The sequence below is a fragment of the Heliangelus exortis genome, chromosome 1, assembly GCF_036169615.1.
Source record: "Heliangelus exortis chromosome 1, bHelExo1.hap1, whole genome shotgun sequence".
NCBI lineage: Eukaryota > Metazoa > Chordata > Aves > Apodiformes > Trochilidae > Heliangelus > Heliangelus exortis.
In genome coordinates, this window is record NC_092422.1 from 107,088,252 (window position 1) to 107,109,568 (window position 21,317).

The window sequence follows — 21,317 nt, forward strand, 5'->3', positions numbered from 1 at the left end:
TCGGTCAGCAATATATGTCAAGCATCTGAAGCCTTCTGACCTGAATGGCAAGAAAGGGGACTTTTCAACAAAATGTTCAGCCAACACAAACAGTCATTTCATTGCAAATATTATTACAAAAACAGAGATTGAACTAAGCTGCTTAATGGAGCAGTCTAAATTTTTTATTTGTCCTGTTCACTGTCCCCGTTGAGTTCAATTGTCATAAATATCCTACTAAGCTAGCATAACAGAGAGTTTCTAGCAAATAATCTGATTTTGAGGGAAAACAAACTTTGTGAGAACCAAACTTCAAATTTTTAATTGCAAATAATGCCTCTGGGTGCTGGAGAGAAAACATGATGCTGGACTCCAGTACAAGTGTCACAGTGATGGAAAATCAAGTACACATTTAGCATCCAACACTTGTAATCAACTACTTGCAAATAACAGGTCATCCAAAAGCTGCTCAAGATGATTAATACAGTGATAATTCAAAGAACACATGAAGTTCAAGAAAACCAGTACAGGGTTGTAAACAACTTGCTAACACACAAAAGAATGTACGAGGAATTATTCATACACATTTTCTAACACTTCTATATTTTCATCAGGAAGAGTAACTGACCCTGAACCCCTAAATATCCTGGACAATTCTAAAAGAATTTCAGTTATGCTTTTTCTGAAAATAAGTGACTTTCTTGTTTTCCTAGCCTTAGCTGTAACAATAGAGATAAAACTCATATTTTGTCTCTAAATTTCTCCATTTAAATGGAGTCTTCTTCTAATACATAAAAGAGATCTGAAGCCAAATCTACCTCCAGTGCTGCAATATAATCCAGAAACAATGCTTGTTTTTTTTTTTGTTTGCTTTTTTTTTTTTTTTAATATAGTTATAATGTAATGAATTACCAAATGAGATGTATTTTGGGGAGTAAAGAAAAATCCACATAACTGTTCATAATTTTTAAAAAAAATTAAAAAAAAAAAAAAATTAAAAATTGTTTATTCCCATAGTCAGGCATTCTGCTTCCTCACTACAGAACTGGAACTTGGAAATGAATGAAGACATGAAATTTGTATAAAAGTATGGGATACACAGTCTCATGAATGAGCTCTTTCCAAGATCTGTTCCAAGATCACATTTTGTAAACTTCAGTTCCAGAGCCTTCAATAAAATCCTAAGAAGTTTTATCTACATACCTTAGCTGTCATTCAGAAACACAAAGAATAGTGTATATTCATTATTGTATAAGTTCCTGCTTCTGGAAAACAGAAATTTGTCCTTACATTTTATTTAAGTTCTACACACCTAATGGAGCATTGGTAGCATGCATAATGATCTTAATTTTGAAATTAGCAAAAATATAATTTTAAATGTCTTTTTATTTTGGTAAGCATTATTATTTCTTAAAATTTGATTTGGCTTCCCTATTTGAGAATCATCTTTTCACTTTTTTATGTCTATTCAGAAATTCTTGAATAAAGTGAACATAAAAGGCAGACATAACTTCTCACATTTTGCAACACATAACATTTATTATGCTATCCAGACTAGTAGACTTGTGGACTAAAATCAGTACTTGAAATTACAGAATAAAACTTAGGTTCAGAAGCCTCTACATGGGAGAACACAGAATCTGATTTTTAATCCTTTGTAAGTGCCTTAAAACCAAGAACTGACTGGAAAGCAGCTTAGCTGGCTGATGCTACAGGCAGCACTTGGAGAGCAGAAAGATTGGTCTATGAAGAGCAAGAGAGCCAGCCCTCTGTCCTCCCTCTCTTTATGGAATCAAAAGTCTTTAAAGCCATGTACTGCTTTTGCTGAACAAACTCACTCTTTTTCTAAAGGTAGCTCCATGCCAGAAGAAACAGATGCTGAATCCTATTAACAACTGTTGGTTAGTCTGTAAGTAACACCTTCATCTTCATAGATTTAGGGCAAACTTGCTAATTAGTCTGCCTATGAGGAACGTAATTTAAATTTTAAGAGAGACAGAAAAGTTAGCCAAGCAAATTGATAATTTAAAAAGTCCAGTAAGACAGCTGCCTTTGAAATGGATGATGTTTTGACTTTTTCCAAAATAAAAAGAGGACAAACTGATTTTGCAAAATATTTGATAAGTGTATTTGCACATTGAAAACCGTTTCAAAATGGATTTCAAACCACATTACCAGACTCTTATTATTAAGTGTATGATAATCACCATCTAATCTTACAAAACTCCCCATAAGCAGTAAGATGTGATAATAATAGTTACTCTCCTTATTAGCTGCTTGGTCTATATATGAATTTAGAATAAAGATACTGAACAACAAATGTCTCATTAAAATCTCCTTCCTCCAAGATCCTCCTCTCAATTTGCAATGCAAACTAAGCAGCATTTTCTGTGAAGATCCAAAGAAACTAAAAACATTGTTTGCTGCTAACTCTAAACAACTCAAAAAGAATGATCTTTTTTACAAGGAAGATTACCAACCAGCTGTTTATTTTCTGCATTGGAGATATGAGACAAATTATTGCAATACTTGCCCTTAGATATAGCTACTAACACAGATAGAAACAGACGACTTCATAAAGAAATATCTTTAATTCCCAAGGGGTTTTCTCCCTGTTTACAATATAACTCTTTCCTCCACTCCTAACTATATGCTTGTGGTGTAAAGAAAGACCTGTAGTGTAAGAGCAGCCAACACTTGACACAGACATTAACTTTACTAAAAAGTTATATAGAAACAAAAACAAATACAGAAGCAGTTTATTTTTCTGTATGGATTCCTTCCCAATTTTGAAATCAATCACAGGCATGTCAGAAATTCAGAATATCCAAAAATAATGTGTTGGAATTACAAATATTTTTCACTTCATTTTTTTTCCAAATGCTTTCTCTTTGAAAAGGCTGTGGATTAACTTGACTATTCCTGCTTTATATCAGGCTCATAAAGACTGGGTGACTGTAGTTGCACCTACATCACAGATGTGACAAACACAGCAACTATAGGAAAGCTTCCATAATACTTGGTTTGCCTCGGTCCTGTATCACAACCATTGTATCTCAAGGCCAAAATGTCCTCCAACAGCTTAATTCACTTTGGGATGCAGAAATGTTTTAAATATTTTTATAATTATGGGCTATGTTTTAAATATATTTTTTCAAATGGCTGGGTAAGAGGAAGATTCATATGTATAGAACAGTAATATAAATTGTAACTCTAGAGAACCACTCTCTCATATATATATTTATAAAAGATCAGAATCAGAAATTCAAATACCAAAAAAAAAAAAAAGAAAAAAAAAATCAGAAATATAAATAAGTGGAAAAAAAAGAAACAGATGAATAAAATTAAGTGTTATGAGTACATTTAAGATCTGTAATGTATACAAAGTACTTCCAGCTGTGTGACTCTCAGGTTCCATTTTTTCCCACACAAATGAAACAACAACTAATAAACCTTTTCAGACCGCAGCCTCACCAACTGGTTAGCAGGTGGGTGAAATGATTCTGCCTCTCCTACTCAAATTTTAAAAACTTTCCATCTGCTTTGTATCTTCATGAAATGTTCACAAATGTGAAATAATACACTGTGGACAGAAAAATAATAAACTCAAGAAGAGAAATAATGAACCTGATCAAAACTGGAAGAAATATGAACTTACTTCAACCCTAAAGATATCCAATCAACCTAAGGACTCTGTTATAAAAATGAACATCATGCTCAAAAACTAAGAAAGAATAGCAAGACATAAATCAAAAATATTATGAGGTTGTGCTTTAGAAAACTTTCTGTGAACAGAGTTCTGTTCCTACAGCTCTTTACAGAGCTAGATAACCCCAGGCACCCTGGGCAGAAAATACACGGGTGTCCATAACCAGTGCATGTCTTTTTAGCTGTGGAGCTGTGGCAACATGATTAAAAAGTTAATTTTGACAGGTAAAAAATTACCCATGCATACTCTCAGCTTTACAGGGAATGGGAAAGGATTTTTCACATGAATTAGAGAGGAACAAATACCAGGAAAGGTATAATGAAATATCTCCTGTGATGAGGTTACAAAAAGCATTTGTTAACATAAGGTTCAGAAGAGTGCAGAATGGTCTGCAAAGAGACAGTCAATAAGGATAAAAACAGGCATCAAGAAAACATTAGATGCCAGGAGTGGCCATATGGGACCAAAAACTGAAAAGGAAATAAAGAATTGAAGGGTTTGGCTCCTCTTCTGTATTCCTATGAGATATTAGTATAAAACGTGCCTGGGCTATGGCCTGCAATCAGATGCACAGTCAAGCACATCCTTCAGTTTAAGTCAGTTAAGAATAATGTACCAGGGGACAAGGATGTCCTACACACCTCCAGCAATGTGCCTTTAAATAGGATACAACAGTCTGGTGCCTATTTTAAACAAACATCATCTCTAAAATCTGTAAGAAGAGACAAGCTCTGCAACAGACATTGTCAGGTTAAACATTTTTCCTGACCAAGTATATTCTAAACACCTACAAGCATATGGTGGGCATAAAGTTTCAGCATTCTTCCAGTAGCACCACAGACATGGGTAAAAGAGAGTTGGGACCTCTATAATTTAGATTAATCACTTCTTACGAGTATGGGAGAGGTGCTGCAGGAGGACTGCAGCCTCAAATAACAATTGAGAGCAGCCATTTGAGCCACTATGGTCCCCTGAGCCTTTGAGGCTGTCTCAGAGTGCTTTACTACTGCAGTGATGATTGTCAATCTCCAGCTGCTAACAATACAATGATACTAGCAGGGTTTCAACATCTACGGGTCTTCTTCTTGAAGAGCCACCCTGACTCACCACCCTTTCGTATCAGCTATATATTTCTGCACATAAGCCCACAGCAAGACCCAAACCTAAGTCCAGCTTCTAGTGAAGGGGGCTTTTCAGCCGGGTCTGAGGTTTGAGATGAGTCAGTTTTGGGACTGATTACATGGGGGTGATCACAGATTTCCAAATCTGCACAGGACTGTCCAGCACTCTTTATGCTGTCTTATTTAATTCTTGGTAGTACTCAAGTTTAAGGATAGCCTGGGTTGGTCAACAGACACCAACATGGGGAGAGTGAGATGGAAAGATTATGGATCACACATTTCCTGAACTGCAAAAAATGCCTTCCCAGAGGGGAAAATCTTGGGCTCACCCATGCTCTTATGCCCACCACCCAGACCTCACAGCCCCCTGTCTGTCATGGAGACTAAGGAGCTGCAGTCAGGAAGAGATACTGCAGTGCTTGGGAATGCAAGGGATATAAGGACAAAGGAGCAGAAAGGTAATTGGGAAGGAGGGCATAAAAATCACCTTTAACCTTTCCTCAGAAATGTGCTCCAAATCAAAACCAAAGCAATAGCCTGTCATGAGTAATATTTTACTGAGAGCTCACCTAAAGCAGCTGTAAGAAGTCCCCTAGTATGTTAGCAGCCTCCTTCCTTCCCAATGGCATGCCAAAAGCAGAGCATGGCACCATGGCACAGATGTGCAGCCTCTGCTGCCTGCACCAGTAAAGCATATGGTGAAATAGGAGCAAAGAAATCAAAACAGATACAGGAGAGAGAAATACTTCACTGTGGTGCTCCTGTGAAGAACCCAGTAGGTGCAAGCAGTACTCCAACTCAATTTGGTCTCCATCAGACGATATCAGCTTTTATTGGCTATGAACAGGTAAACTGGAACTGATGGATCAACACTGTTCTCAGCTCTGCTGTAGTTCAGTCCCCTAAATGGATTGACAGTAAACTGGGAACATTTTGCTTCTGGTTGGAATGCAAAATCTGTAGCACTGTTTTCTGCAATCAAATCTCCAAATCAAAACATGACAGTCATGGTTGGCAACTCACCTATTCAGCAGATTGATGCAGTATCTACCTACAAAATACTTATTTGAAGCAATCATTTGCCAAAGAGGGGTGCAGGATGTTTAGAAGAAATATGGTTGGCTGAGAAGATAATGTTTAAACATTTTGGGGTTTTTTTTCAACAATTTTTAAGGTTTTTTTTTTCCTTTTCTTTCACCTGGCAGGTAACAGAAATGATTGATTGTTGGTTTACTCTGAGTTAAATGCGCAGCAATTAAGTTATTGAAACGTAGTTAGTGTTCAAGTAATCTCTCATATTTTTAAACACAAAGCCCATAATTATGGCTGCCTTCCTCCTCCCATGTCTGCCTTCTTTTTCATGTCTCTGAAGAGGTATATGAGGTGATTAGGATGGCCAGCCTCTAGCTCAAGATGCAACACAATGCCAGGATCTAGAAAAAAGGAGGCAAGGTGGCAAGGTCCACGTCACCTGCAGCAGGCTGCAGTCTCGAGCCAGTTTTTCCTGCTGCCTTGCTTCCATTTCCCTTCTGTGCCATCTGCAAGAACTGTGCTATACTGGAAGTAAAGGTCTGAGAGAAATGTTTTGCTGTGTTCCTTTTTGAAGCTCGACTCATGTCAGACTCTGGTCTCTTGGCCACTGAAACACTCTCCAAGACCTGGGTCTGAAGCAGCAGAGTGCATTTCTCCCTGACTCTGCCTGCTTGGTGGATGAAGGATTTTGCAGTCGTTTTCATGCTAAAAGTAATTCCTATCTTTTCAGATCATTTCAGTAAGAGTATGACATTTGGTGCATCATATAAAGCCAATTCACTTAAACTCTACTTAACAAAAGCTCTTATTTCACCACATTCTCATTATACCCTTAGGTGTCAACACACTCTTCAGTTACGCTCTTTCGATGAGCTAATTCTTATCTCATCTTAGTGATGGTTTCAGAGTGTGTTGAATAACTAGGGTTATATACGAACGTCTTTAGTGCTATTAGGAATATTACACAGGTTGGAAAGGAATACCTAGTTAAGGCATTGATCTAACAGGGATTGTTTAAGTGCATTTTGAAGTCTGTGAGTCCTCTGGGATGCAAATCATATGATTAAAGTTAAGGTGACTTGTCAGAGCAGAGCACAGGAGTGTAGGATGTATGTTTGGACTCAGTTCAGAAAGATACTTAGGAACATGGCTAGTTTTAATCTATGTAACTTAAACACTTAAAACACCACCTCAGGTCAAAAGGAGAAGGAAGATCTCAAGGCCAAATCTTCCATCTGTGCTTTTCTCCCAAAACTCTACTCAATCTTACAATGGGTTTCATAACTGCAACCTAAGAGCTTTTTACAATTGGAATGAACAATAGCATATAATTAATAAAAATTATAAAAATATAAATAAAACCAAACAAACCAAACAACAACAAAAACAAACAAACACACCAGCAAACAAACAAACAAACCAAAACCCAACATCAAATCCTTTTCCTGAAGGGGCAGGAGGGAAAGTTTCTCTAGCCTTCAAGATTTTGATTGACTAGTTGAAGTTGTGGGAGAACAAAGCAAACAAATTTTAAATATGGCAGACGAAGAAATCAAAGACATGCATTTATGTGGAATGTAAGAGCTAATCTGTCACCTTGCGGCCGCATTGGTGATTATTTTCAAGCTGCTGGGATTGCGGATCAGTTTATCCAGGATGCTGACAATCTGCTCAAACTTGGGTCTGTTGTTCCTGTCTTTCTGCCAACAGTCCAGCATCAGCTGATATAAGGCAGCTGGGCAGTCCATAGGAGGTGGCAAACGGTACCCTTCATCAACAGCTTTAATCACCTGCACAAGGATAAAAGTTTTTGAAAACTTAAAGGCACTTAAATCAACTTGGTTTTATCAGTTCTGTGAACCACATTCATGTGGACATTTGGTGTTTAAACAAAAGTGTTTATTCACTAATTGTCTTGTCATCCAATGCCTCTGGTTTATCTGCAAAGTAAACCAGACAGTAATTTAGGCATACAGAAAGGGGAGTTAAGATACAGTATGTGACTTTGAGGAAGGTGAGAATCTAGAAAGAGTGTCCATAACTCACAGATGATTGAACTAAATCCATAAACAAAAGCTACAGTTAGAAAGGTGCTTGCTTAAAGATGTCAAACCTCCAGAGGTCTTGGATATCTCTTGTCTGATAACCCTTAGCAATTCTTGCTTTCCACACTCTCCAGCAGACACTGGTGGAAAATGAACCTACCCCCTTCACGGAACATCCTGAACTGATGGAGAGAAGCTCTCATGGATGTAAAAAACCATTTTTTTAATCTTACCATGAGGATAACTGTACACTTCCCATTAGGCAGTGAAGGCCCAATTCTTTTATAATTTGTCTACGCTGACACATTTTTTTAGACCATTTATTGTTTATATGGATTGACAAAAAAACAAACAAACAAACAAAAAAATAGCCAGGAATCTACACTGTTATGAAGCTTTTTAATACAATCTTTTCAATGGAGTATAAAAAACTCCCGATCAGTCCTATAGTATCTATTGCACTATGAATAAAACCCCAATGTATTCTAAGTAGAAAATGATAAAGCCATGTTCTGCTAATCTTTCCTCTTTATCTGGATCAATTAATTCAAAAGCAGGAAATAATATTTCAAGTCAAAACAGGGACAGGAAAACAGCGCATGGTTCAAGCAGCCGTAAAGCAGAGACCCATAAACAGTTTAATCCTTTTGTTTCTGATTTTAATGTGATATTATTAAAGGTATTCCAAGTAGATCAGGCTATGCAACACAATTAATTAATATCCCCACACAAAAGAAAAAGTGTTCATTAGTGAAAAGAAATACATAGTTTTCTGCAGAGATTTAGGTTCCAGAGGTACTCATTTGAAAGGAAGTTTCCTTTTTTCTTGTTTAACATAAAGGAATATAGAGAATATCTGTCTGACTACATCTGTAGTTATTGACTGAACTTCAGAAAATTCTGCTAATAAGTAACTCCTGTGGAATAAATCTAGGATTAATAAAACAACAGAAAAGGAACTCAAAATAGACATAATAAAAATCCCATCTGAGGAAATGTTATGCTTCTTACAAAAATAATGGGAGAGTTCCATTAATCATTTGGATTGTTGGTTTCGATAGTTTACTGATGTTGCAAAGGAGCCTAAATTGGAAGCCTTCTAATCAGATCACTCTACTTCTCTATTTTATCTGTTGATTACTTCCAGAAGTGTTTTGGTTTCATTAAAATCTCACTAGAAATGCTTTGCTTCTCATTTTCTCAAGCTCAAAGAGCAATTTATTCTGTGTATTTGACATTTGCAGAAAACTTCTACAGAGTATTACACAAGTGGAACCAAAGGGGATCAACAGAAGTTTAGGAGAGTTTTCTAACAAAGAGCTAAGGAATGTAAAAGGCAATGACCTCACTGCAGTGGAATTGTTTGCATCATCCTACAGAAAACCACCAGCGTGGTAAAATTTTCAGATATGTTCCTTCAGAGGTCCAAAATACCCTGCTATAAATCTGTTGGCTTTTTGTTAACTTCATCAGAACTTTTACTTGACCAGGGAGATTTTAATTTCTACGCCTTAGTCAATGTCAAAAACTCAGAGCCACCTGGTTTCATTATGCTTCACTTCCTTTCACAGCTTGATCCTTCATTTGAGAACATAACTCAGATAACAATATACTCACATCCTGGTTGGACATCTCCCAGTATGGTCTCTCTCCATAAGACATCACCTCCCAGAGAACAATCCCATAGCTCCATGCATCACTGGCTGATGTGAACTTCCGATATGCAATGGCTTCTGGTGATGTCCATCGGATAGGAATCTTGCCCCCCTAGTAGCAAAACAAAATAAACCAGTCCATTTGGCTGTAATGCCATTTCTATATAATCTTGAGTGATTGATTATTTTATCTGTTAAGATTCTCAGCTACCATTATTATGGCATAAAAAACCAGTGTAAGCTAGAAAATGCTACATCATTTGTCCTGAAAGCATCTTGTACACTATAGGCAGTAAAACACATCAGAGTGTAAAATCTGCTAAAGCTGTAGATATATTGTACATTATACATACTGTATGCCTGTACATAGAAACACATATATCCACACATACGTATTTATTTGTAGTGTAATATGCATAGATAATAATAAATGGTATATTAAGCATGGTTGATTTTCAGTTTTAAAATGTTTTGAAATTGGGAAGACAGTCAAACAACAGTAAAAGCCAGTAGGAGGTCCTTGATTACTTCCTAGATCAACGCTAAGAAAATGGATGTGGCTGTCTGTAAGCATTACAAATGAGTTTCTTGTTAGTGTGGAACCTCTGTGGTTTCAACACATTTTCATCCTGTGTTTTCTAAGACATTCAAGGAAAATGAGGGGCCACGATGTTGCTGTTTCACTAATGCCAAGTTTTCAATTGCAAAAGGCAGTGACTGTGACCATATGCACAAACTTCCCATTTCAAAGCCATCAAAAGACAGCTACAGACAGACAGATTCTGATGGGGTCATCCGTGCAGAGGGGAGAGAGTGCAAAAAATGTCACCTGGGGAAGAGGTCTTCAACATCCTTTACAGTCACAAGAGAAGCAAGCCATCATTAAATGATGTAAACTTGAAGATAATTAAAGCTACCATTACAATTAATACTGTAATACGAGGAACATCTCTGATTGTGGCTTTACAGGTGTCGTAAGTCAAATTAGTAAAATGCATGCAGGCTGAGTAAAATGTAAAGGCTGAGTTTCTGCATATTAGAGGAAAGAGACAGCTACCAATGGTGGCAGATTTGAAAGAGGTTTTTAAGGCTCTGATTTGCAAGTCACACAGAAAACAAAGTTCTAAGACACAGCAGTGCAAAACTTGTTACTTATGGTAATCCTTGAGTAAATACATCTGAATACAGAAAAATGAGAGTTTAAATTTGTTTCCAGTTCCACGGATGCATAATGAACAGGGATATATTCTGAATATTTCACACTAACCTAGCTATTTGAAGTACCTCTGCAACCCTCATTGTACTACAGCCATACACATATCCTCAGAATAACCTCTGTGGGAAGGGAGTGCTTTTATTCACACTGAATAACCAGCAAGAAATAAAAACGTAAAGATATTCTTTGCCTACACACAGTGTACCTGCACTGACAGTAGGCATACACCCACCAGCTTTAGATTAACTAGCTTGGTTAAAAATAGAAATGCAGACACCAATGTTAATTAGAAACCTAAATACAGCCTAAATACACTGGAGCCTAAGCACCTGCAATTTCATGGCTAATATTGCACAAATTAGATTAAATACAAGAAACAAAGGCAAGCCTGACTCAGGATACAATTTAAACCTCCAAAATGTCACTAGATATGTCTTAAGAGACTTGGAAAAGGTCAGAGAAGGAATCTGTCTTGACATACAGTTTTTATGGATTCCATCCTATTTAGCAGACACCCTCCCTTAAAAAAAATAAACATTTATTTCACATACAAGCCTTAAAATGAGGTAGACACTGAATTTCAACATTACTTGTAGACCAACAAAAAGGACAAAAAAAAAAAAAACAACCCAGAAGTTTCTGAAACTGCTGTTTCATCACAGAAGACAGAGGGGAGAGCCTGCTTTCTCTCTTTCTTGGAAATGATCTCTAAGATGATATTCTTTAGTCACAAAAAGTACATTGTGTTTTCTATTCACTTTAAGTTTGCTCACAATTCCCTGTGCACAAAAGTTTGGAGAGCATAAGAATTATTTTTTTTCTCTCATACTCTACTGATAGGCAATATTGTATCCCCCCTTACAAATATTTTGGGGCCCTCAGTGAGTCGAAGGCACAGACAAGAAATGAGGGAAGCTCTCCTGTGCTCTAGCATTTTTCAAAATAAATTCACTCACACTTTTAGATGCGGGGATGATAAAGAAATCAATCCCACTTTTCCAACCTTTTTTCAATGCATAGTAACAGAGAGAACTTTGTTTTCCAATAAAAAATGCTGATGGTGGGGGAAGTCAAACCCTAACTTTACACAAAAATCCACAAACGGAAAGAGCTTCCAAATCAAACATCTCCCACTCATCCCAGTGGGAAAGAGCCTGTGCCATCTGATTCAAAAGAAGCCGAGATACAAAGCCATGTGTTGTCATGGGGCTCCTTGAGACACATCCAGCCTGGGCCTCATTGTTTTGGCTACACTTTGAATAAGAGGAATACCAGAATATAGACCTACAATGTGCCACATAAGAAAGCCCTCAAGGTCGGGAGTAGTTCTGTTGTTTTTCTTGCATCACCATAATGGCTGGTTCTGTGAAACACAGAAGTAGCATTGTGGAGTTCTCAGAATATTCCTCTCTAAAAATCTGAACTTCTGTGGGTGGCTTCAGGCTCACTTTTTAATTTCATGTTAAGATAAGAAAATGGAACCCTTCTTGCTGAACCCTAGAGAAAAAACTATATAACGTGGGAAAACGTGCTTGCTGCTAGAACATGAGCACTTTAGGCAAGGACAGGAAGCATCATCTTTGATAAAAGGTCTTTACCTTTATAATTGTATACTTTAAATTGGAAAAAGTAATTTATAAAACTGAAGAAATACAATTACACAAAATGACATTGATTAGTCTCCTAACATTTTGGTTAGTGTTTTACTGCAGGGTAAGGAAGGTTATAAAATTTGTGAAACGAAGTTATTCTGTCTTTTTGTTAGTGAAAAACAAAGGTACATCATCCATAAGATTCCACTGCATAGAAAGAAACTTTTTTTTTTTTTTTTTTTTTTTGCTAAGTCTCAGATGCAATATAAGCCTAAAGATACATGTAGCATTACCATAAATAAGAACAAAACAAGGAGGGTATTAAAATGTAGCTAAAAAAGAAATCTACTGCCGCTGAATAGAGTATAAAACTATAATTCTGCTATTCTGTTCCCCAGTTTGTCATAAAAATGCCAGTCTTATCTTTGTATTTAAAAGATGACTTTGTTGACTCATTTTTTGCGCAATTTAAGAGCAAAAACAGCAAAACAAAACAAAACAAAAAACCTCTGGTAAATATTTTTCAGACAAATAAGCATTTCAATACAAAAATAATTCCTCTGAAGTGATTATGCAACATTCATATTTTAGCAGATGTCCAAATACCAATATATGCATAAAATCTGAAGAGTTGTATCAATCTAAATGCATGGCTTTCTATTGCTATTACCTTTGAAAACTCTAAGGCTTGCTGTAATGCAAACACTCTATTTTGAAAAAAAATCCATGATCATTCAGCATTAAAAAATCCCTATTCACTTCCACCATTTCTGAGAAATATATATCTCATCTGAACACATATCAACTATTCAATTTTCTGCTTTGCCAGAAATCAAGATAGTCTTTGCAATACTCTTAGGCAGGATCAAAGATATCTTACATAATTAACCTTTGCATAAATGAATCTAGACTTTTTCTCCTGGACCACAGAGTTGGACCTCGGAAAAGTAAGCTCCTGTACCTGTTTCTCTACTTCTCTCTTGTTTTTTACAGCTTTTCCTCAGTGTCCCAATATTTAAAATGAGTATAATGATAACTGCTCTGTAAACTGATTAAAGTGCTAAGAAATCCTACCTGGTAGTTTTTTTAAAAATAACATATTGACTGTCTGTTAGGCTTTCATGCAATTTAATCTTCTTTATCTGCTCTTTCTTGCTGCCCGTCCACCACAGGAAAATCTGATACTCTGATATTATGGGCTGATATTACTAGGCCCCTACCCTTCCAAATTAGTACTATGAGGACTGAACATGCAAGATAAACATGCTAAATAAAAATCATTATAGGTATGCCCAGGAAAAAGGTTTGCCCAAATCTATTTGACACAGGCTTACACAGAGAAACCACCATTTACATGCATCACTAGCTGTTGGTAATATATTTACTAATTATTTTCTGAAGATAAATGCTGATTTTATATATTTTTGTTATGGTGTCCCCTTTAAGGGCATGCTCATGAAGCCAAATAAACTGCCTGAATTTGAGTAGAAAGAAAGTATCAGTAATTGTAGAAGGTTGTTATTGCAGCTCAAAATCCCATGCAGTCTAAGTCAGGGAAGACTCTTGGGGTCTGAAATTAGTGAGCCAGCAGTAACTGAAAGTTTCATCTGCTCTAGATGGAGCTGTGATTCCTACAGCATCTGACTGTTCAGTGTAATTCATCTAAAGTCGATGAAGTCCTCAATTTATTTCTAGCGTGTCTGGCACTCCAGCACAAGGCAGCTGTTTCCCTGCCTCTATAACCATTCCAATATTCTGATTTATAATCTGTTACAGGGTGACTGCCACAGGCACCTAAGCCACAGGCCTGGGGAGAGGAGAATCAAGAAAAATGGATTCTAGCAGAATTATTAGAAGGACTTTGCAGGAAAACCTGAAGGTAAAAGCCTGACAATTAATTACACGATGACTTAGGCTAGGAGATATCTTACTGGTACAGGATGAGATGCTTTCATGTGAGTGAGATGAGCCTGTCTTACTCTCTCAAGCACCTGAAAATTACCTGATGCAAATTGTTAATCTCTTACTAATGAATATTTTATCTGGAAATTATCTCCTTCTTGAGTGGTAAATGATAACAGAACACTGTGGTTTTTGTTTCCTTTGTTTCTTTACCACGCCCTTGAATAAGCTCAGACTGTATTAGCCTGGTTTTTGCATATATATGGATTGAATGAACCATGACAAACTTCTGCCAAGTGCCAGCTGCAGTAATTTGTGTGGAACAGTAAGGCCCTGCATGCCCTTCCCCATGGCACAGCACCTTGCACTGACACTGACCCTGCCTGGGGGCACAAGCTGCCAGAATACTTGCAATCAAAGCACTTTTAATTTTTTTTTAAGTTCTACAGATTTATGAGAAATTATCCATGCAAATATGATAACTGGACAGTGTTTAACATTGAAATGCCACAAATACCAGCAAGGTACCCAACTATCTGTTTAAATAGTCATAGTTCACCTACTGATTATCCAAATATTATGCCTTTGGGAGATGTAATTACAGTCCCTCTACAAGTTTGATGGTTTAAATTTACTTCAACTTCATATTGTGCCATTAGTCCACCTACTTGTCATACAGACTTCTAAAAATAACAAGAATGAAAAGGATGAATTTGACAATGACAATTATAATACAATCTTGGCCTTTCAATTAAAAGTGAATAGGTATGGAGAATGTAGATAATTACAGTACATCCCCTACGGCACAAAGGCTCAGTAAAGAAAAAATCCAAACACTTAATCAGCCTGATTCACATGCTGGCTTCTGCTTCTGTAAGCAGGCAGACCACAGGCTGCCAAAGGCCTTTTGTGGTATTGAGTCAGGGACAATAATTCAGGAGGGAAAAAATGACCCTGTCAGGTAGCAAAGTTTTCTTACAACTCCTGATTCCCTGTATTTCACATATGCACCTGCGATCTTTGAATTGTCCTCCAGAGCTTTTCTACAATAGCATGAATATCACAGATTATGTATTGATATAAAAAGGGATACATAAATTACTGATCTATAAAAAGACACACGTTCAAATCTTTTAAGCAAAGCTTCAGATACATCTGAGAAGAGAACAACGTAAGATTTCACCCAGTCAGTGGTGTGTGCTGAAAGCCTGAAGGCCTAACTGGGCTTCTTGGGGGATAGACAAGTCCTGAATTGCAGCTATGAATTAAAGCCATGGAATCTTTCTCATGCTTTGACTTTTATAGGCAGAAAATATGGGCAGAAGAGGAGGCTAAACAGATAAAACATCTATCTTTACAGCTAACTCTATAAATTTTCCTGGCACTGCTGATGCTAAATGGAGAAGTAAAAGTGAGAAGAGATGGAGAAGAGGCAAAAGGCTCTATCCATTTATATAATTTGCACTCTTTGCTTTCTGAATGTTTGTTATTGTGGTTATAAATTATATAATTTTTTTAATCTTTCCAAAGATCCTACTGAGAAGTTGTCATCCCTTAGTTGTAAAGGCACAGAATTGTTTGGGATGATCCCATTATTTTAAAAAAGGGATATTATTTTTGTCTTGGTTTTATCATATAATTTGTCCTTGCAAAATAGACTAGGAGCAGCCTAGGAAATAGTCCTGGGTTTGGTGATATGACTAAGCAGCAGGAACATGAATTGCCCAGCTTTCTGCCAGGGGAGTGGAGGCCTGTTTCATCATCATGGTTATTTTAACTGGAGATCAGACTTATCCCACACACAACCTGGACATGTATACAAGATTCACTTCAAAGGAAACCTGAGCAAAAAAATAAATAGCAAATAGCCTTGTCCTTCTCTCAGTCAAGATGTGTCACAGGTATATTTACCAACAACTTCTGATTTGTCCTAGGTTGTATTTGAAGGTTTTAATCATCTGGGAGTCTTCTTGCTGCATTTTGCCTATACACCATAAATACCAGATGGGGTTTAACAAGCACTGATGATTACACTTTACAAAACCAGTCTATTTCCATCTGATTTCACTACCTACTTGTAAATAGGCAGGTAGGCTTAGAAAATAGGTAGCAGAAGAAGAGGAAGAAGAAAAAAATGGGAAAATCAAGTGTAACACTGGCCAGAAGCACTGATGCCCTGTGCACCCTAGTTTGTCCCAGCTCACCCACAGATCTAAGTTACTGATACTTGCTTCATTTTCGGGAAACCATGCTTCCCTTATAAAGATGTATGCTATGCAGTTTGATGGGCAGACACTTTTCCTCACTATACAACGTTTTCATCTAAGTTAACTGGAACACAAATGTCTCTTAAGCTGTTTAAGTGAACCTATAAAATGCCATTACTAAATTCTAGATAAGTTTGCACGTGCAGAGAAATTTTGGAATAAGAGAATTGAACTTAGGAACAGAGCAGAGGTATGTATTTGAGCAGCACAATATGAGCCAACCAGGTGGCAAAGCTCTGTTGGGGGTGGAAGGAGACACAGAGACTTCTCATCCACGGAGATACTGACAGAAAGTGTATGTGTGAGAAATATGAGGTAAATATGCTATGCTTGGTGTTGGGGATTAGTATCCTGTTTTAGACATCACATGTAAGGAAACTAAGTTTCCTTAATCCTTAAAGATTTAAAAGAATCTGAAGGAGACCAGCAAGAAGAGGAGGTTTGAAAGAATTGCTCAGAAAATAAAGCAAGGGAGAGATGTGTGTGAAGAGGAGAGCAGTCTCCCTGCATATAAACAGCTGCTCTAAAGGGGAGATCCATCACCTTCCTGTGGGCAGTGGCAGTCGGACATGGAGCTATCGCCTTACCTTGTGAGCATCCATCCTGGGACAGGGAGGCTAAACATGAGACGAGATGAATACTGTATCTAAAAAAGTTTACCTTGGGGACACTAACACCCATTACTTTCACAGGAGTTCTTAAAAAGAGGGCAGGCAAGCATATTTGACAAAGTAATAAACCTCTGGCAGACAATTTTCTCTTGAGGAAGTCTTGCATTATATTAATATTTACTTATGAATGCTGCACCTATACTGAGCATGAAAAGTTCTTTCTCCAACTAATATATCTTTATATATTAGGCCTCTGCAGACAGTTTTCTAAAGAGCTTTATATTGCATATTTCTAGCAACATGCCAAAGCTTATCAGAGGTCTAAGCAAGCAATGAAAGGTCAAGTAAAGAATAGAGTCCTTATGCTTGGTAAGTTATGAAGGTATGAACGATAAATATATGTATATAAAAATGCATGTGAACATAGAGTATATATAATGTGTAGGAAAACAGCTAGGATTTCTTAACTCATTTGTCATATGTTATTTTATTTTTTATTTGAATCATGAAGAAGGTAGCATGCAAACTACCATAATAACTGACAGCTCCTGTCAGTAATTAGGAATGAAGGAAGCCCTAGAAACCCACATTAATATTTTGCTGATACATTCTACTCTAATCTGGTTTGTACAGTGAAGAGGAGACAATTACTAGGCATCACTGAAAATTACACTTGCCAAAGATACTGGAGATAAATTGCACTTTTTATAAAGTTAATAAAATCCACTTGCAATAGAATTAAAGTGAACATTCCAATGTAATACCTATGTACACAAAGCTAAATGTATGTCTTCAGCAACTTCACAATAAACCAGAATCTCATTCAAGGTGCAGCACAGCTGTATTTAGAAGACACTGTGGCTTTTCCAAGGCTCTAAGTCAACAGTGTAGTTTTCAAGAAGCTTTTCAGGCAGGATGAATTCAATGAAAGAAACAAGCAATAGCCTGCACTATGAGCAATCCCATAGCTGATAAAACCTTCTCTGTCTCAGGATGAAACAGTCAGAGATAAGTCTCCTTCTTGGTATCATTATAGCTCCAAAAAATGAGTATTAATTTGTATATAGATGATATAAGAAGGAGAAAGCAAAGAAGTTTTATGACATTGTTAAGCAAGATTTCTTTTTTTTTTTTTTTTTGGTTGTTTTGGGGTTTTTGGGAGGGTGGTTTTGGTTTTTTTTTTTTTTGTTTGTTTTTTGGTTTGTCTTACTCAAGTTTTACTAATTTATGGATACTACAGCAGGTATAACAGATACCCCCTTGCAGAACCCTGTTATCAGTATGCTCCAGTCAGACACATCTCATCATACTAGAAGACACAAATAGGCCAATCAAACAATCAATAACAAACAATTATTGCTAGATAGAATTTTTTTTTTTTTTTTTTAATGGCTTGGACCTAAATCAGCAGTGTAACAAAATCTGTTCTAAGCATACATGAAGTCTTACTCAGGCCTTAACTGTGGTGCTCGCTCTTTTACATGCCCACAAGAAGCTCAGCTTTGAATTTTGCATACTTCAAGAAAAATAAGCTACCAACTGAAACCATTTTTTAAAAATTCTGTTCTCTCTGAGATACGCATTTTAAAAGAGCTGTGATGAGTTTATTGAACATTTCTGGGCATGCAAGAGTGGATGGCCCCTGCAACAAAGAGCTTAATCCTCAGGGACTCCCTCAGATTTCAGCCTAAATTTGTCACACACAGAAAAAATAATTAAAAGGATACAAAACCACAGAAACTTACCCTTGTGGTGTAAGCAGCTTCTGGGTCATCTTCCAGTACACGAGAGAGACCAAAATCTGAGACTTTGCATACCAAGTTACTATTGATGAGGATATTACGAGCAGCTAAATCTCGGTGGACGTAACCCATATCTGACAAATATTTCATGCCAGATGCGATCCCTCGGAGCATGCCTACCAGCTGAATGACTGTGAACTGGGCATCATGTTTCTGGAAAACATTTGTAAAGTCATTTCAGAGACTGTCCATGTTCCTTCTTGCACAGAATTTTTGATAAAGATCCTGGAGGCTCCTCAAGTGAAGACCCCATAAGGGAGGGTCATGATTTAAATGCAACATGTGGAACTGCTTTGATCTGCAGAGGTTAATCTCCCAGTCTGCTGTCAGAAGGGGACAGATTTTCAGTTCAGATAAAAATTCATTTTTCCTGCTCTCTCTGTTCTTGCTGTCATCAGAATTTTAATTTCCTAGATGGGACCTGTGTGAAAGCTGCACATAAATCCATGTTGTGTGTGCTCAGGAGACTGGAGTGGAGGGACATTAGGGAAACAGATGTCCACCTTCCCTCAAAGGCCATAGGAACTGATAGTAAAAATCCCAGCTTTACCCAATGGACTAATCAAAGTTTTCTATTACACAAGTATTTTTTCTAACAAAAGCAAATTCTAACCTGATTCAGTAGCTTTCAAAACCTATTAAAATTAAACTCATTCCTCAAAATTTTCTTCAGCTTAGAAATCACTTAAACACACTGTGACCTAGCCTAGAAACCAAGAGTTGCATTTATTTATATTTGTCTACTTCTAGACATGTTTTAAATCTCCCAGCTCTTACTAATGCTGTTTGTTAGCATCTAGATTTGATATTGATATACAGATACATAGACAACAGGACAACAGTACATCCTAGTCCAGCTCTCCAATGAATCCCCCAGTGCTGTAAATGTAGCAACTCTCCAGCTCTTATTGCTGCATCTTCCAGAATTTTATTAAGTACATGGGAGCTGGCTCTGCCATGTGGGATGAGCTCATACAAATGATTGGACTAATTTCATTTTTGATTAATATACTTAGGGGTGACATTAGCACTGTAAACATTTAACAAATATATAGCACAACAGATGCTTAAAAAGCCTCTCAGAATTCCCTTTCATGAAGAAATTCATTATTATAAAAGACTCTTAGCAATTCTGTTATGAAACCTTCTTTAACTAGAGCCAAGACAAGAGGATCTATGGCAAAGATATAGGAAGAAATCAGAAGGAGGTTTAATCGCTAGAGGAATGAGATGCTGAGACAGTCTTTCAATGGCAATGGGAGAGCAAACAAAATAGTTTTGAAAAAAAATTGTGAAAAAGATTATATGGCCTGGGTTGCCTGTGACATTATTATGGCACAAGGTTCTTATCTAAAAAAAATACCCCACACACAAATGAACAAGACGAACAACTGTTCTGTACAGTCAGAAATTATTCTCCTTTCCTCAGAGCTTTCTTCAAGGATTTTTAGCTCAAACAAAATATATACAGTTCACTACAGATATATTTCATTCAGATACACTGACACATTATTTATATGCATTTTACATGCTTCAGTGGACATCATAACATATATAGTACATACTGAAACCAAGGTTGACAATATATCCCCTTTTGGGGTTAAACATCTAGTTCAGTGTCATGAATTTGGGGGATAATGTCATTCAACCGTGGCAGAACCAAAGCAGTCTCTCAGCCACAGCTGAGTTGGCCCTAACAAATTAAAATTAAACTAGTGTTTCCCCTCAGATGGGATTTCTGTTACACTTCTTGTTTTGCTATAAGTAAATCTTGGTGACACGGGGAGCATTTGAATTTTTTTTAGGCTCACTACCAACTTTGACAGAAAACAAAGATAAATCAGCAGCAGTATTAGTACGTCTAAGGTTAGGGAAAGAAAACAGGCCAGTATAGTTTGCTAGGAAAACATTTCAAATACTCTCAGGTATGGGGGTATTCTCTAAACTTTTCACATTTACAGAAACAGCCTTTGGCTCAGTACTACTGGCTTACTGATAAAATTTCCACAATTCCTTTCATTTTGGAAATCCCTTGGTAAGACATACAAGCTCCTAACCAATAAGGATAAGCACATTACAGTAGCAATCCAGCCCTCTGAAAAACAATTTCTATTTTTGTGTGCCAGAATATTGTTTCATTTTCTTTTTATTTATGTGACCTACTAATGAAACATTCTTCATTTTGGAATAACAATGCAAGCAGTCAAAATGGACTAGCAGATCCCTACCTGCCTTTCTGAATACATCACAATGGACACAAACACAAGTGGAAATAATGAAATATCAAGCAACAAGAGCTGATGATGAATCAGAGTAGGGTGGCAGCAAACTCAAACCCCAAATACAGAACGAGAGCCAGTCCTGCACCATATGATTCCCTACTGCA

General features: G+C 37.0%; 1 protein-coding gene across 2 annotated transcripts in view; it reads right to left on the reverse strand.

The window, feature by feature from the left end:
• Positions 1 to 21,317, reverse strand: part of EPHA3 (EPH receptor A3) — a 226,142-nt gene that overhangs the window by 11,488 nt on the left and 193,337 nt on the right. For both annotated transcript variants that reach the window (XM_071757064.1, XM_071757057.1), the window contains exons 13-15: positions 18,875 to 19,084; positions 9,504 to 9,653; positions 7,438 to 7,631 (exon numbers count right to left, since the gene is read on the reverse strand). In XM_071757064.1, coding sequence (XP_071613165.1) covers positions 7,438 to 7,631; positions 9,504 to 9,653; positions 18,875 to 19,084 — 554 coding nt within the window. The remainder of the gene's footprint in view (positions 1 to 7,437; positions 7,632 to 9,503; positions 9,654 to 18,874; positions 19,085 to 21,317) is intronic.